This window comes from Zootoca vivipara, chromosome 3, assembly GCF_965207765.1.
Source record: "Zootoca vivipara chromosome 3, rZooViv2.hap1.1, whole genome shotgun sequence".
Lineage (NCBI taxonomy): Eukaryota > Metazoa > Chordata > Lepidosauria > Squamata > Lacertidae > Zootoca > Zootoca vivipara.
The window spans coordinates 72109677-72126691 of record NC_142586.1 but is presented as its reverse complement, the minus strand read 5'-3'; the positions used below and the strand labels follow the sequence as shown (position 1 = coordinate 72126691).

At 42.2% G+C, this 17015-nt stretch overlaps 1 protein-coding gene across 1 annotated transcript in view; it reads right to left on the bottom strand.

The window, feature by feature from the left end:
- Positions 1 to 17015, bottom strand: part of PGBD5 (piggyBac transposable element derived 5) — a 75941-nt gene that overhangs the window by 19653 nt on the left and 39273 nt on the right. Inside the window, exons 2-3 of the mRNA XM_035108475.3 lie at positions 10294 to 10721; positions 928 to 1062 (exon numbers count right to left, since the gene is read on the bottom strand). Of these exons, the coding sequence (XP_034964366.2) occupies positions 928 to 1062; positions 10294 to 10721 (563 nt within the window). The remainder of the gene's footprint in view (positions 1 to 927; positions 1063 to 10293; positions 10722 to 17015) is intronic.

Genomic DNA, 17015 nt, shown 5'->3' with positions numbered 1-17015 from the left:
GGGGTCACGAAGAGTCGGACACGAATAAATGACTAAACAACAACAATGACCATCATCTAATGCTCCCTGCCAATTCCTTCCTATGTCTCAAACCATGCAAATGGAAATGTAGGCATCCACTGGGGTTTTTTTGGGGGGGGGATCTGCAAAGTATTTATTTCGTAAAATTGCTTGTTTGTTTGTGGTTTGTTTTTGTTTTTAATCCAAGTAGAATACCAAAAAGGGGCAACAGGACTAATTTCTCACAAAAATTGAAAATAATACTTCCGGTCCAGTTTGTCTCATGCCTCAGGTGCTAAGTTGTTGCAACTTAGTAGGTTGTTGCTGTTTTTTTAAAATGAAAGCTGGGAATATGAGGATTATGGTTCATCCTGGGATGAAGCAACCCCCTCCCCCCATTTTGTCTCTCCCTGCCCACACCCCGCAATAGATACCCAGGATTTGTTGAAGAAAAAACTGTATAGGCCACATCTTTAAGGGATGGACACTTAGTCAGAAATTGTGTCTCTTGCTGAGGTACCTTGGACTTGCAGTCTGAATTATTCACTAAAATTAGGAGCCATAGAAAACAACAACATTCAGACTGGGAGGAAGGACAGGATAAACTTCCCTAGGATATTTTTTAAAAAACCCGCCACACTTTTTCATATAAACAGTGTTAGCTCGGCCCACGCAGGGGGCTGTTGATGGACAGGAAACACTATTCTTGTCACCAGAGGGCTTGGGGAAGTCTCAATTTCACATAAACCATGCAAACAAAGACTTGGGACTGAGGCCTTTTTCTGTACAGGACAGACAGTGGCTCCCTCTTGTAGCCTCTTGGAAAATGCGTGGGGGGGGGGGAGAAAATGCCTCAAAGTACAAATGGAGGCACTTTTCTGTGCAGATGCCTGACTCAGGGTTGAGGCCAATTCCACAGGCTCTTACCTGGCAGATAAAACCAGTTGATGAGCACTGCCGTACCCAGAGGCTGAATTTCCGCTTTTTCCTCTTGCGTAACTCTCGCTCTGTGCAGGTGGCAATGAAAACCGGATCTTCGTCGATCAGAGGTTCATGGAGTACCTAAAATCACAACGGGCTTGTGTTATTCTATCACTGGCAAGGAAAACAGGCTTCTCAATTTCTCTAAAGCAAGCATGGGAAAGTGGATCAAGTGTCAGATTTCAACCAATCCCCATTCAGCTGTGAAGCTTACCAGGTGACCTTGGCCCAGTTGCTATCGCTGAGCCTAATCTACATTGCTGGGTTGTTGTGAAAATAAAATAACAAAGGATTGCCACATTGTAAGCTATAAAAGAAAAAGCCAGCCAGAAGAAATGTCCAGAGGCACAGGAAAACCTTGAAGGCTGTGGTGGACACAGGCGCAAGCTCTTGAAAGAGCCAAGAAAGGGGCAAAAGCCTTAAGGACTCAAAGTGGAGGAGGTAAAAGATAGAATTAACCTGACGCAGCATCACCTGGTGTTCGCCAATATTTCCATTTATTGGAACAAACCGATAAATTGTTGAGTTGCACACATCATTCCGCCCCCATTATTTGAGGACCCAGGGTGGAGGATATGGCGTTGTATAATGTTGAGCTTCCCCCTGATATTCCAGTCACAAACTGGCTCCGAGCTCCTTGGAAGGGAAAGGAAAACCATGGATGTGATGAAACAAATAAAAATGTTCTCTCCTCAACCCCCAATCCATAGCAAAGTCAATTGTTGTCCCTTGCAACAAAGACGATTGTGAGATAGATAAATAGATGATAGACAGATGACAGATAGGGATAGATAGATAGATAGATAGATAGATAGATAGATAGATAGATAGATAGATAGATAGAGATAGATAGATGGATAGATGGATGGATAGATAGATGATAGATAGATAGATAGATAGATAGATAGATAGATAGATAGATAGATAGATACAGTGGTACCTCGGTTTATGAACACAATTGGTTCCGGAAGTCTGTTCATAAACTGAAGCGTTCATAAACTGAAGCGAACTTTCCCATTGAAAGTAATGGAAAGTGGATTAATCTGTTCCAGACGGTCCGCGGGGTACTTAAACTGAAGCATTCATAAACTGAAGCAAACTTTCCCATTGAAAATAATGGAAAGTGGATTAATCCGTTCCAGATGGGTCCGCGGAGTACTTAAACTGAAGCGTTCATAAACTGAAGCATGGGTGTAATTGGTTCCGGAAGTCTGTTCATAAACTGAAGCGTTCATAAACTGAAGCGAACTTTCCCATTGAAAGTAATGGAAAATGAATTAATCCGTTCCAGATGGGTCCGCAGTGTTCATAAACCGAAAATTCATAAACTGAGGTGTTCATAAACCGAGGTTCCACTGTAGATAGATAGATAGATAGATAGATAGATAGATAGATAGATAGATAGATATAGATAGATAGAATGATGAAAACTTCAGATTATCTAGATCCCAATACATTTTGGATTATAATTCATAGGGGGTTATACACAACCCATTCTAGCAGCTCCAACAAAATCATGTTGTTCATGTCTGAACAGTGCACCCTGGCCTAGTTCAAACAAGCTATGGTGTTATCCAAGTAAACTGTGTGTGGTGGCTAAGGTTTGTTCTTTCTGCCACTTATGGTTTATTTGGGGAATACAAAGCACAAGCCTGGGTTTAGATGACACAACCCAGATTCTGGCTTCTTTCATTTATGCCATGGCAGGATTGCTGTGGGATCTTTTGAGCAGTGTATACCAGTAACTATGGTTTGTGAGCCAACTATAGTTTAATGTGAACCTAATCAATGTCTCCAGGGCATACTTCAACAATCTCCCCAAATATGAGGTGGTGGTCACCATCTTTGCCCAGCCCTTATTTCTCTGATTACCGCTAGTCGAAACATTTACTTTAGCCCTTGTGAATTTGTAGACTGCAAGTGGAGCAAAGAACAGCTTGCTTATAATGAACTTGTTGTTCCCTCCTGAGAGCTATGCCTTGGTAATTTTAATTCCCTCCAGAATGTTAATCTTTGGCCAAGTTCATGTTGCTTCTTGCCAGCCATGTTCCACTCCTCCGGCTACCCAATAGCATGAAGCCATCAAATGAGATTTTTTAAAAAAATTAAATGAAAACGTTGCTCATTCAAAACATAGGTCTGTTTTGGAAAGCATTTTCAACGCATCACGGGGCTCACCTGTGCAATTATCATTAAAAAGTGAATAGCAGAGAGAAGTTTGAAGCCACAAATGCATATAGATTTTTTTTAAAAAAAGCAACATATTAATTGTGTTCCACATAACCCAAGGAATTAGAGCACACAAAGCTGGTGATGAAAGGATCCTCACAGTCCACATGAAAGTTATTTGGAAAACAGGATTAATTCCAATTGTCCATGAAAATAATCTAGACATTAAATTGAATCTGTTGGGTATTGAGCCCACCACAAAAAGTACGTTGCAGTACTCAAGCATGGACCTCACTTCATATGAACAGATTGCTTTTAGATGCAGATTGTGTATAGATAAATACTGTATAATGATACTTGCAAGTGCGTTTATAAAAATTATAATGACTTGCTAAGAATTGTACACTTGTTGGAACAACAGCATTACTTATATACCTACATATTGCATTGTATTACAGTTTCAAGCACCTTTTTCTTTTCTTTTCTTTTACTTCATTTGTCTGCTGAAAGTTTTCAATAAAATATAGATAAATAAAACGATTACAGGAGACTTCTCCATTGCTGGCAGTCACTGGGGGGAAAACATGGTGGGCAACAGCAAATTTGGGGCGGTGGCAGAGCTGGTGTGCTCTTTCACACTGTCTCTCCCTTGTAATGGTTCGGACTAGATGGCTCTTTTTTAAAAAGCATTTTATTAAATTTTCCAATTAAACCACATTAAACAAAACAAAACAAAACAAACATTAAAAAACAATACAACTGATACATTCATCTTTTAAAGAAATTTCTCCAAATCTCACATTCTCAAAGCTCCGCCGAGCTTGACTTCCCTCCCTCCCCTCATTTGGTTTTCTATTCAGTTCTTATCTCGCAGTTCCTTTGTACATCCCATTTAAAGTCAATTTGTAGGATTTATTTCAGTCCTATATATATATATATATATATATATATATATATATATATATATATATATAATTTATATATTTATTTCAGTGTTTTTAAACTTCTACAGTTCTTTTCCATATAGTCCACAAATTTACTCCAGTCTCTTTGAAACCTTGCTTCCCCCTGGTTCCGGATCCTGCTAGTCAGTCTCGCCATTTCCGCATAGTCTATCATTTTTGTCTGCCACTCTTCAATCGTCGGTAAGTCCTGAGTTTTCCATTTTTGGGCTAACAATGTCCTAGCCGCAGTTGTCACATACAAGAATAATATATTGTCCTCCTTTATTATCTCTTGTCCTATAATTCCTAACAAAAATGCTTCTGGTTTTTTAGGGAAAGTATACTTAAACACCTTTTTCAGTTCATTGTATATCATTTCCCAAAATTCTTTAACTTTTTCGCATTTCCAGGACTAGATGGCTCTTGGTGACTCTTCCAACCCGTATGACACACATGCTGTTCAGAATGCCTGAAGAGGACTTTAGGATAACTCCCAAACAGTGGCAAACAGTGCCGCTTGGCTTCCTGGGGCGGCATCCCCTGTGGGCGGGGCGTCGCTCCGCAGCGCGCATGTGTCCTGACCCATGCGCCGTGACATCATGATGCACAACGCACGCGCCAGGATGAACAGTGCATGCGTGGACCGTCCAGGCTGGCACTGCTGCTCCCGCGACAACCTTACAATCTGCCGAGCAAGCGGCAACTCGTAAGGCTGCCACGCGCAAACAGTGCATGTAAGGCTGCCCTGTCCGTGTTGCTTTTCGCACGCGGCAGCCTTACGAGTTGCTGCTCATAAGGTTGCCGCGGAAGCAGCAGTGTGCAGAGCATGCTATGGAGTGGGTTGCCCTAGGCAGCGGCAGTGGCAAAATGCGAGGAAGCCGCGGATTGAGGTTTTTAAAAAACCCGCTCTGTAGCACGCACTGCTTCTTCCTGCTTGGGCAGAGGAGGCAAGGGGCGGGCCAGGAAGGGGCATCTCAGGAGTTGGACAAGAATTTCCTAAAGAATACGGATGCTAAGCCAGCAGCTACCCTGAGCACCACCATTACTCTGACAATATTTAACAAGATCAGTCGAAATAACACAAGTGCACGGAGGTGGGTAGAGGGTTCTTTCTTTTGCTCGTTCTTTGTCCTCCTTCAAGAAGGATTTGGGCAAATCAGATGTAGCAGGTATGGGAAAAGGGCAGAGCTTAGTTGCACACAAGTCATGCTGGGTTCAGCACCCCCAGATTTCCCACTAGCAAGGCTATCAAAGACCTTGGCCTGAGTCCATAGAAAGCCACTTCCAACCCAGATATGAAGAGCACAGATTTGTGCTTTCCACTCATTGTTGTTTTTAATTACTGTTTTAATGTTTCAAACAGGTGTTTTAAGCTGTTTTTATTGTTTTATTCTTTTTGGAAACCGCTTTAAGGGTCGTCATCGTCCCACCGCCTGCCAAGACCATCAAGTAGTATATACTTTTTATGGAATAAGAAAATAAATAAACCAATGGTAAAGGCGATAGCCTTAGGTCTGTGTCAGTTTTTGCATGTGCTCATTCTTAAATTCATTTTGTCCAGTTTCTGCATTAATCTGCGATATAATTTTTTTTAAAAAAAACTGCACCAAATAAAAAGCATATTCAAATATGTATTAATATATATATATATGACTTTCTAAATGTCTTTTATCCCAATGTAAGCCAATCAAACTGTGATTTCTCCTAAAATGAACATGTTTAATGCATTTTGGTACTTATTTCGTGCAGGGAAGCTGTTATCGCAAAATTTGGGGAAGCGAGAAACAGGAAGGACCCACACTTTAGTCCATGAGGTGCCGATGAGGAAAGTTCACACCTGAATTCCCAGAAATCAAATCCCTCAAGGATCCCTAAGTTGGGGTAGACAAAACTGGGCTATTTGGGCCAACAGTGTGACTCAGTATAATGGAGTTTTACCACAGCCCCTAGAAATTCTCCTCAGCCACTTACCTCCTCAAGTAAGTTTTAACACTAGAATGTGGCACCTTAACCTTGACACCACTTTGTACAAGTGGGTTATTGTGTTTAATTTGCCTTGAAGCTTTATCCATCCATTAGACTGTGTATCTAACAGGAATTAGGACAAAGTGTTGTAGAAAAGGAGATTTAAAGGCAAATAATTGAAGGTGCTGGTATTAACCAACAAAACCATGCAGAATCTGGGACTCCAGTACCTTTTCCCTTTACCACCTGAACCTTACAAAGGCCCGTCTCAGGGTGGTCGCTCCATCAGAGTTACAAAGTGTGACAATGAAAGGGGGGGCTTGTCAGTGGTGCCCACCCCCCTACAGAATGCTCCCCAGTGAAATTTGCCTGGTGTCTTCTGTGCAATTTTCTTTCAGGGTCAAGGAAATACATTATTCCCCGCCTAGGTTTATAGTAAATTTTAGAAGTTTTATTGGTTTCAGCAGCAGCACAGTTTTAAAGCTTTTAGAGTTAACATCTTCCTTCTGCTGACAATTTTAATATTGTTTATCCGGGTTGTTAAGTTTCATTGGTTTGGAAAGGGAAGTGTCTTCCATACAGCTTGGTATAGTGGAGGGCTGGGTTACTGGTGCCTGCATGCAATTTTATGTCATTTTTAATTAACATTTTTTGTTTTTTATGTTGCAAGTTGCCTAGAGGCTTTGGAGTAGGCCACACACACACACACATTTTCAAAGTGGTGATAATGACGACAACAAAATGGCAACAATTTCTAGACTATAAGTGATCACAAAAGAATTCAACTAATTCCTTTAGTGAAATGCGGAAGGGGGGGATCGCAAGGTTCAAACTCAAGGGAATCTCAGCCTTTCAACATCCAGTAACAGTCTTTCTTAAATCAGGAGCAAACTGGAGTATCTTCTCTCACTCCCACCTTTGCTATTTTATGTACCACTTTTTGTATATTGTTAACCTTGGCACATTAGAAAATAAATTCAATAACCAAAATGCTGTCAAGGGAAAGAGGTGCCAAACTTAAGGTCTCTGAATAATTCATTTGAAATCTGTGCTAAACTACCGCAAAAACAGCTATTTCAGCATCTGCCATTCTGAAATCTACGCTCTTCCATTAGTACTGGAAGAGAGGCAGACCAAAGAGACAAAGGCAATTTAATTTGCTTTAGCAAATCTTCAACATAGGGCCAAACACAGGTATATTAGGCAGAGCCAGATGTTCAGCATCATATAAGGCTGATTCCAGCCATGTAAGTATTTCAAACAGGAGCAAAGCATTCTTGGCAAAAGGACTTGGAAATGGGGAGATGGATTAGATAGCATTCAGAATTATAGCAGTCAGATATGATTAAGCTTTTAAGCCTTTGACATTCAATGTATTTAAAGGCCAGCTCACATGCATGGACATCATTTAACAATATCTGCAGGTATCTGAATGTGTGAACTGACTGAAAAACAACCAACAGGTTTGTTGTTGTTGTTTAGTCGTTTAGTCGTGTCCGACTCTTCGTGACCCCATGGACCAGAGCACGCCAGGCACTCCTGTCTTCCACTGCCTCCCACAGCTTGGTCAGACTCATGTTCGTAGCTTCGAGAACACTGTCCAACCATCTTGTACTCTGTCGTCCCCTTCTCCTTGTGCCCTCAATCTTTCCCAACATCAGGGTCTTTTCCAGGCAGTCTTCTCTTCACATGAGGTGGCCAAAGTATTGGAGCCTCAGCTTCAGGATTTGTCCTTCCAGTGAGCACTCAGGGCTGATTTCCTTCAGAATGGATAGGTTTGATCTTCTTGCAGTCCATGGGACTCTCAAGAGTCTCCTCCAGCACCATAATTCAAAAGCATCAATTCTTCGGCGATCAGCCTTCTTTATGGTCCAGCTCTCACTTCCATACACTGGGTGCCCACAGACATGACAAGTCTCTCTGCTTCGGTCTCCACCTCCTCCCTGCCTCACTCTAGCCCATGTGTGGGGAACCAGCAGCCCATGGGATTAATTAGCCACCCCCCCCCCCTCCACATGCCCAGCTGTCAGGATGTCAGCTGAGGCTGCAAAAAAGTAACTGGAACTATTGACTGTCCCTTCACCTGCTCAGGTTGAATTTGGTGCTGTTTTAAATTTGCACTGCTTTCAACAGACATCAGATTCACGTGGGAGCAAACAAGTGGATCCACCTGCATCGCCATGGTCATGGCCTGTTTCAAAGAGTGCAGAATACAATATGCTTCCCGATTAATGACTGGTAGCACACTCTAAGGCCCCTGATGGTGCCTTGGCAAGCACAACATTTGTTGCCATTTAAACGTGGCTCCAGATGCAAGCCATGCTGCTTCAGTAGGGAGGGGTGTGTGTCAAATCCATCTGCTCTCCCCTTGTGGCGGGTTGGCCACAACTGAATCCTGTCCACCAGCTGAAAGTAGTTCCTCACGCTTGCTCCAGCCTCTGAGGAAGGACCATGGGGCGGGGGGCGTTCCTTCCTCAGGGATAGGCATTATAGGCTCTAAGACCATTTGCCTTGCTGCTGCAGTTTGTCACCGAGGCTAGAAATGTTGTTTTATTTGGGAAACAGTGGCGTAGAGAGCTGCCGCGACACCCACGATGACATATTGCCATGCACCCGGGGGGGGGGCATGACGAATGTGTGCTACGTAGAGTGGGATCGCGCGCCCCCTGCAACTTCTAAACAGAGCCTAAACGGAGCGTCCAGGTAGATAGCCCACTGGCGCAGCACGCCCGTCGCACCAGTGGGCTATCTGCCTGGAGCCTGGGTGCTCCGTTTAGGCTCCGTTTTGAAGTTGCGGGGGGGGGGTGTGCAATCCCCCCCGACTTCTAAACGGAGCCTAAACGGAGCGTCCAGGCTCCAGGCGAATAGCCCACTGGCGCAGCGCGCCGCACCGTGCCGAGTGGGCTTTTTACCGGGAGGCTGGAGGGGCTCGCCTTGGGAGTCGCTGGGTGGGGCGCCGACTGTCACCCCCCCCCCCATAGTGGAACCCGGGGTGGCCCGCCCCCTAGCTCTGCCCCTGTTGGGAAATAAATGTTAAAGTAACAGCATTTTTAGATTTTTTTGTGGCGGGGAAGGCAGTGGAGAAGACACTTTCTCAGCCTTCTTGTCTGTATTAGCATATCTCTGGTGGCTAATTCTCACACCCGATGCTGCAGTCATCAAGTGGGGATCAAACGCCTACCATTCTTTAGCCAGCAGAATATTCTCTCAGATCTCACCAACAGCCTTCCAAGAATATTCTTCACTTACAAAGCATGCTATACCTTCATACTGGAAAGGGTTAACATTTAATGCTGGGTTCCAGTCTTCAATTCAATTAAACAATTAGCCATAAAGAGAAATAGTGCAGACACAAGCTGAATTAATTTATCCCTCTGATTCACCACCTTCCAAAATGAAAACCAGTAGCTCCTACTGGCTAATTCTTTTGGTTTATTGGTGACTGGTTTCATCTTAATCTGATTACAGCTAAGCTAATCAATTTAGTGAAAAGAAATATCATATGTGAACTTTAAACCTTAGTAGCATGGCTTGTTTTGTGACTGGATTAAGTGTCTGCCCTAGCTCAGGATAGATTTGTACATACTGTACTTCTCTTGATGTACCACAAAACTTTATGACATGTATTTGCACTGCTGGGAGTGTGTGCTAAAGGTGCACTTGAAAAAAAAATCTTTTATGACATTTCTATACTGCCCTTCATCTGAACATCATAGGGCAGTTTACAATATAAAAACACAAAAAAGTGTAACATGGTAAAAGTAATAATCTCAGCGGCCTCTTACATGATCCACTTTTATTTTGTATTATGAGATCCTACTATTAAAAAAAATTCCTTCAGTAGCACCTTAAAGACCAACTAAGTTTTTATTTTGGTATGAGCTCAGACCAACATGGCTACCTACCTGTAACGAGATCCTACTGTGTTAATCAGCTGTTTACAGTGGTACCTCGGTTTTCGAGTATCTAAAGCCGAACGTTTCGGTTTTCGAACGCTGGAAACACGGAAGTTACTACTTGTTTTCGAACGCGCCTCGGAAGTCCAACGGCTTCCGCTGCATTTTTTCAATTTTCTCAATGGAAAATTGCTCCTCGGTTTTCGAACATTTCGGAAGCCGAACGGTCTTCCGGAATGGATTACGCTTGAAAACTGAGGTACCACTAGATCAGGAAAGTTGGATACACCAGCATGGAGTAACCAAGGATCTCCCACAACCAAGGAACCATATCTCACCTGGGTTTGGGAAGGCTTAAAGGCAGAGTCAAAGCTGTGTTGCAGGGAGTCCAGAAAGGGCTGGATTTTGTAGAGGCCGTGTGTAGTCTGACTGGAGCGGAAGGCCACAATATGGAAGTACTTGAGGATCTTCTCAAATCTCGTCTGAGTCATGATCAGTGCTATGCTCTTGTTGCTATAGAAACCACTACTCCAGATGCTGAGTACGGACTCGCAATGGTGAGTGCTGGTGGATATCATGTACGCGAGGAAAGCCTTTATTTCTGTCAGGGTGACGTCCACCCAGCCATCATCACTCCCAAACCGCTCCTGGTACTTCTTGGCATACATATTGGTTTGCAGGACCACGTTCTTCAGCAAGTTGTCAGGGACGAAGAGTTGGAAGAAGTCCATGGCACTGGCAGTTGGTGGCATTTTGCGAGTGGGGCCTGGAAAACACAAAAAGAAACACGTTGAGCTCATTTCCTTAGTAAGGGAGCTGAGAATTAGCAGTTAGGCCATCTGGCCCATGGACCCTCAAATTCAGAGCTGTTTTCTTACAAGACATATTGTAATCAGTAGCCAGAGTAACATTGTACCCTATTAAAAAGAAGAAAAATAAATAATTATGTACCAGGACAATCCAACTTTGGTGCCACAAAAAGCTGGGTTTTGTGGTATAAAAGATGCAGATTCAGCATGCTAACATAGCAGACAATCTTGTTTTGCCTAATTTAGTCACAATTTTTTTCTGTTCTGCACCATCTTTTCTGAACATATATACAGGGTGGATAAAAATCAATGATTTTTTTAAAAAAAATCAAAAAAATCGGATTTTTTTGATTTAAATCGGATTTTTTTGATTTAAATCGATTTTTTTGATTTAAATCGGATTTTTTTTAAAATAAAATGCTTTTTGAGGAAAATATATTACCATCCAAAGATTATTCCATCATGAAATAAAGATTAGTTTTTTAATTATGTAGAATAAGTTGTATATGTTTATTTTGGGGGGTAAATAAATGCCATTAATCCATTCACAATGTCATGCTCTTCCAGAGGTTTTTGTAAGATTATTGGGCAGATTCTCTGCCTACAAGATATTATCACAGATGCTTGGTTTACTTTTGCAGTTCTCAAAACTGAATTTGACTCAACAGAGATCACATGCCTCTTCTTCACAGCAAAAATGTTATAACATGAACAGAGTTGAGAAAAAGACCTTAATCCTATTGTTCTACAAACCTATGAATACAGAAACAACCCCTTCAGTGCTAAGTTTCAAGAAGTTCAGTGAATAGAATAGAAACAATATTTTTCTGATTGTTAGGAGTGAACAGTATTTAAGTTTTTCATGTGATTTAAATCGACTATGATTTAAATCAAGCCTTACTGACTAGTGATTTAAATCGTGATTTAAATCATGATTTAAATCAGTTTGATTTAAATCAAATCCACCCTGCATATATATATAAGAACATAAAAGGAGCAGTGCTGGATCAAACCAAAGGCCCATCTAGTCCAGGTCTATCTAGTCTAATTCTCACAGTGGCCAGTCTATGTGAAGCCCACAAGCAGGACATAAGCATGATTACACTCCCCTGATCATGAACCCTACTATTCAATGCCATTCTGCCTCCTATACTGGAGGAAATATATAGCCAACAGATATATCAGCTTCGCTTCCATTTCTGGCTTTGCTAGATATTGAAGGGGGAAGAAACTCCACCCTAACTGCTAAAATATGCAGCATGATCACTATTCCTGTTTGTTCATTTTATGCATTTATATACCACCCTTCAACCAGATGGCTTGTAGGGTTGCCTACAGCAGAACAACAACAAAAGCCATCTAAAATCTGAATAAAAATCAAGAAGAAGAAAAAGCATCCCAATAAAAACAATTCTGCAGCATGTAGTCAGAAGTGAGTCTCACTAAGCAGAATCAGCCTCATATAACCAGCAGGTCTAGTTAATGCATGAAGGGGTTAAGAACATAGAGTAAGCTGGTTTCCTAGACTTAGCTAAAAGGAGGTATTTTTAAGGTCTAACAGCCTATATTTCCATGCTTTACTTTCCTGCATGTTTTGTGATTTTAAATCTCTGCTGGGGATTTCTCACCAAGAGAGAATTTGCCCCCAAGCCTGGATCTAGGCATCCAGGGAATTCTCCTTTTATCTTTTATTAAACTGTGAAATAACCCACAAAAGTGAGTTGGTTTAGGAATGGAGACTTTTTTGAGTGCCCCTTTGACTTCTGAGATTTCAGTGCACATTGCTCATATACTTTCAACTCTGCCTTTCCAGAAATAAGGACTAAAAACTTGGTTGAAGGGCTATCAGAGGGCAATCCTTTATTTGAAGGGTTTCTCTCTTTAGTCTAAGTCCAGTTTAAAGATGAACAATGACAAGAAGGGGGAAAACACCGACAGTTAGCATGTGGGGAGAAAACTGAGCCAGTGCATGGATCACTTGGTATAGTTGCATATATACAGATATATTATCAACCTTTTTTAAAAAAGGTGAAAGAATGGATTGTGGAAACTATCAAGGCATCTTTTTTATTAGCTGCGGCCAGCAAAATTCTTGCAAGGATCTTAACAAACCATCTCCTAACTATATTCAAGGCTACGCTTCCTGAATCCCAAAATGTTTTCAACTTTCTAGGGGGACAGTGAATATTATTTTCATTGCTCGACAGCTTCAAGAAAAATGTAGAGACCAAAACCAACCCCTGTTTATGGCATTTATTGACCTGACCAAGGCCTTCAACATTGAAAACCATAATGCCCTGTGGACTGTCTTTCTCCTCAAGAGCAGTCTGGCCCTTTCTGAGTACAGTAAGTCCCCTGCCCCTCCAGAAAGACCCCACTTCTCCTTTCCAGGCTCACATCATCCCTACATTCCCTTCACTCTTTCTCTCTGTGTGGTGGTCTATATTAGTCTCTATGGTTGTCTTTCTCTTCATTTTCTGTTCCTCCTCACCCCAGCCAGCTGTTGAAGAGATTAAGAAAAGGCCACAGGGTCTGTGGAGCTGGACCATTCCTCAGACCTTGCAAAGTTTGGCCATATCTAAGGGCTGAACTTGATTCACGTAAGTGTTGAGCGTGAATACCAGCACTTCCTCTTCCTGACTTGGATCACCACGAATTCCTGACTTGGGTCACCACGAATTTTTAGATAGGGTTGCTTCGACTTACGAATTTTTTCTCCCAATGCATTCCTATGGGATTCGACTTACAATTTTTTTCTACTTACGAGTGTGCGTTCGGAACGCATTAAATTCGTAAGTAGAGGTACCACTGTACTATATTTGCCCAGCAATTCAGGATGTTTATACCATATTTGCCCAGCAGTTCAGGGTGTTACCACACATCCATCAGCATTAGGAATACAGATGAAGGCTGTTGTGTGGTTGTTGTTGTTTTAAAAAAGGTAAAGGACCCCTGGACAGTTAAGTCCAGTCAAAGGTGATTATGGGGTTGCGGTGCTCGTCTTGCTTCAGGCCAAGGGAGCCGGTGTTTGTCCACAAACAGCTTTTCGGGTCGTGTGGCCAGCAGGACTAAACCGCTTCTGGCGCAACGGGAGACCGTGATGGAAACCAGAGCACATAGAAACACCGTTTACCTCCCTGCTACAGCAATACCTATTTATCTACTTGCACTGGGGTAATTTCGAACTGCTAGGTTGGCAGGAGCTGGGACAGAGCAACGGAAGCTCACCCCGTCGCAGGGATTTAAACCGCCAACCTTCTGATTGGCAAGCTCAAGAGTCTCAGTGGTTTAGACCACAGCGCCACCCACATCCTTATTAGGAATACAGCAGTGATACAGGGAGATGGTATCTGCTTGGCCCTTCGGCATTTATCATTTTGGGTGGCATCTATATGTAAAATCAATTTACTTTGCTTCGAAGATACCGATAATGAAGTTTCCCAAAACAGCAAATTTTCATTCATAATGCACAGCACCAAAGGCCAATGAAATGCAATAAATATATAAAAAGTACATGCTAGAAGTTTCAGAAAACCAGGTTGGTATAGAATATTCCATTATTATGATTTTTCGCACAATTATATTTTCAGCAGCTAGCACTCTTTAAAGTGCAATTTTCTGAGAAGTGATTATGTTAAAGTGATACTCATTTATTCAACAGATGTGTTTCCTGAGTGCATTTATTTCTATGTATCTGCATTAATGTACAAAAATATTCTTCCTCCTTATGTAATATAAAGGCATGATCCATCCCAGCACAGGTAATGCTTAACCCAGGCATCCCCAAACTGTGGCCCTCCAGATGTTTTGACCTACAACTCCCATGATCCCTAGCTAACAGGACCAGTGGTCAGGGATGATGGGAATTGTAGTCCAAAACATCTGGCCGAAGTTCGGGATGCCTGGCTTAACCCATTGTGGGCAATCAACACAGACCTTATCTCTTCCCCCTTCTTCAGTCTTGAACAGCAAGAAGCAGCAAGAAACACATAGCCACCCACCAGCCATGGGACCCCTGCCTGCAAGTTATTCTACAAGCAACTTGTTTTGCTGGGGCTCTGAAAAAGAAAGGAAACAGTTGGTGGCAATATGAAAGGTGTGCCTGAGTTCTGTCCAGTGCAGGACAGCTTGTGTGTCTCTGTATCTTTTCATGCCCTCTAAATAACAACTTCCTCCAGGCCCAGGCAGTATGATCAGAGATGATAATGCTGTAGGTCCAAAGCTACAGGGATCAGGTTGGGGAAGACTGTAAAACTGTACAGTACTCTGTTGCTTCATATATTGCTGAACCTGTTCAGGTTAACGTGTGTGTGTGTGTGTGTGTGTGTGTGTGTGTGTGTGTGTGTGTATTTTGAACTTGCAAATGAAGCAATGCTTCTTTTCATGCTATCCAACAGATGTTTGAGTCCTCTCCAGCCCTCCTCCATACAAAATCCGCCCAGCTGCGGTCAGCATTAAGACACTTGCTATTAAAGTCTCTGGTGATTTACATTCTGGAATAGACATGTCAGGAGTCTGGTATGCCTGTACTCGGCACACCGTGTTCCGGCTCTGATAAGCACGACTGCTTACTGCAGTAGCCTCGCTGAATCCAGCATCCAGAAACAGAGAACATGAGAGGAAACCACACATCCAATCTGCCAAACAGCATTACAGTTAAAAAAAGAAGCCAGTGCGTCATAGGGAGCTTAGAAGGATGCACATTCACAAATAATCAGAGTCAATCAAATGCTGCAATAACTTTCTCCTGCAAATTAAGGTCCTGCAAGTAGTTAGTTATTTTGCGCTATTATATTGCTTTGGCCAATCACTATTTGCTTAAAAACAAGACCGAAAGCAAAAAACTTTTGCTTAGCCTCCAGGTTCTCATTGGATTTTAAGAGTACCACAGATTCTCAGCTTTTTAAATACATATGTTTTTGCAGTGATGAGCTTGGAAATAGGATGGAAACACACCAAATCATATTTCTCAGAATCAGAAGGGAACAATTTCAGAAAGAAAAGAAAGGCTGGTGAAGAATGTCAGATTTTCCATTTACTGGGCTTACCCCAAAGAAAGACAGAGCCAGGTCACAGCTTCCATAAAAGAATAATACGGTGAGCGTGCTAAAAAAAAAATCCCAATAATTTCAGTAGGATTTAGACACACCATAGTATTTCTGGATACACAATATTGTAAAAGGCCAATAATAAAGAAAACATTTTATTTTCATCTCTGGCAAGACCCAAACCACCCCTTATTTGAATATTCCCATTTGACTATTTACCATTTCTATTTCTAGCTGAGGCTCCAATACTTTGGCCACCTCATGAGAAGGGAAGACTCCCTGGAAAAGACCCTGATGTTGGGAAAGTTGGAGGGCACAAGGAGAAGGGGACGACAGAGGACGAGATGGTTGGACAGTGTTCTCGAAGCTACGAACATGAGTTTGACCAAACTGCGGGAGGCAGTGGGAGACAGGAGTGCCTGGCGTGCTATGGTCCATGGGGTCACGAAGAGTCGGACACGACTAAACGACAAACAACAACAACATTTCTAGGTGGCCACTGTGAAAACAAGGTGCTGGACTCGGCCAAAAGCAGCAGCCTCTTAAGCTCTTATTTTAGAAACACTGCACAAATTTCCTTCTTTAAAAGCAACCCGAGTAAGCTTCTGGGCTACAGGGCATCCTAGTTTGATTTGGGGGGGGGGCTTGTGCAGATTGACTACAAGCATTACTTATACAGATTGACCCTGATGAAGAAAAGCTGTATTTCTGAGATGTGTTTGGCTTTAACAAAATAGATGTCCACACATTACATTCAGTGAGTGTCTATACTCTGTGGACCCGTGTGCACATAACAGCAGAGCTGTACAAATCCAGTATACACTTTCTCACACAAATACTTGCACATGTGTAGAGAGAAGTCAGCTTGTCTGTGTGTAACATGAACTATGAAACTAGAGCTGATGAAGAATAAACTGAAACAGGGCCTTGTCCTGGATTTCTAAAAACTGGATGCTACTGGAATTTGTCTTATTATTATCAACTTTCTAAAAATTATTCCTTTACCTGGCCAGAGCTCTTGGAATCTTTTCATTTGATTTTCTCAACTCTCCGAGGACTCCAATTTATTTCTAAGCCTAAACTCAGGCAATTTTGAGAATTAATTTTCCCTCTTATCTTTCCGCTGTGTCTAGTTCCTTCTATTTTTGCTTCTTTATGTCTACTCAGGTTCTTGAAGCTGGTGAGTGATGGTTGAAAAGAATG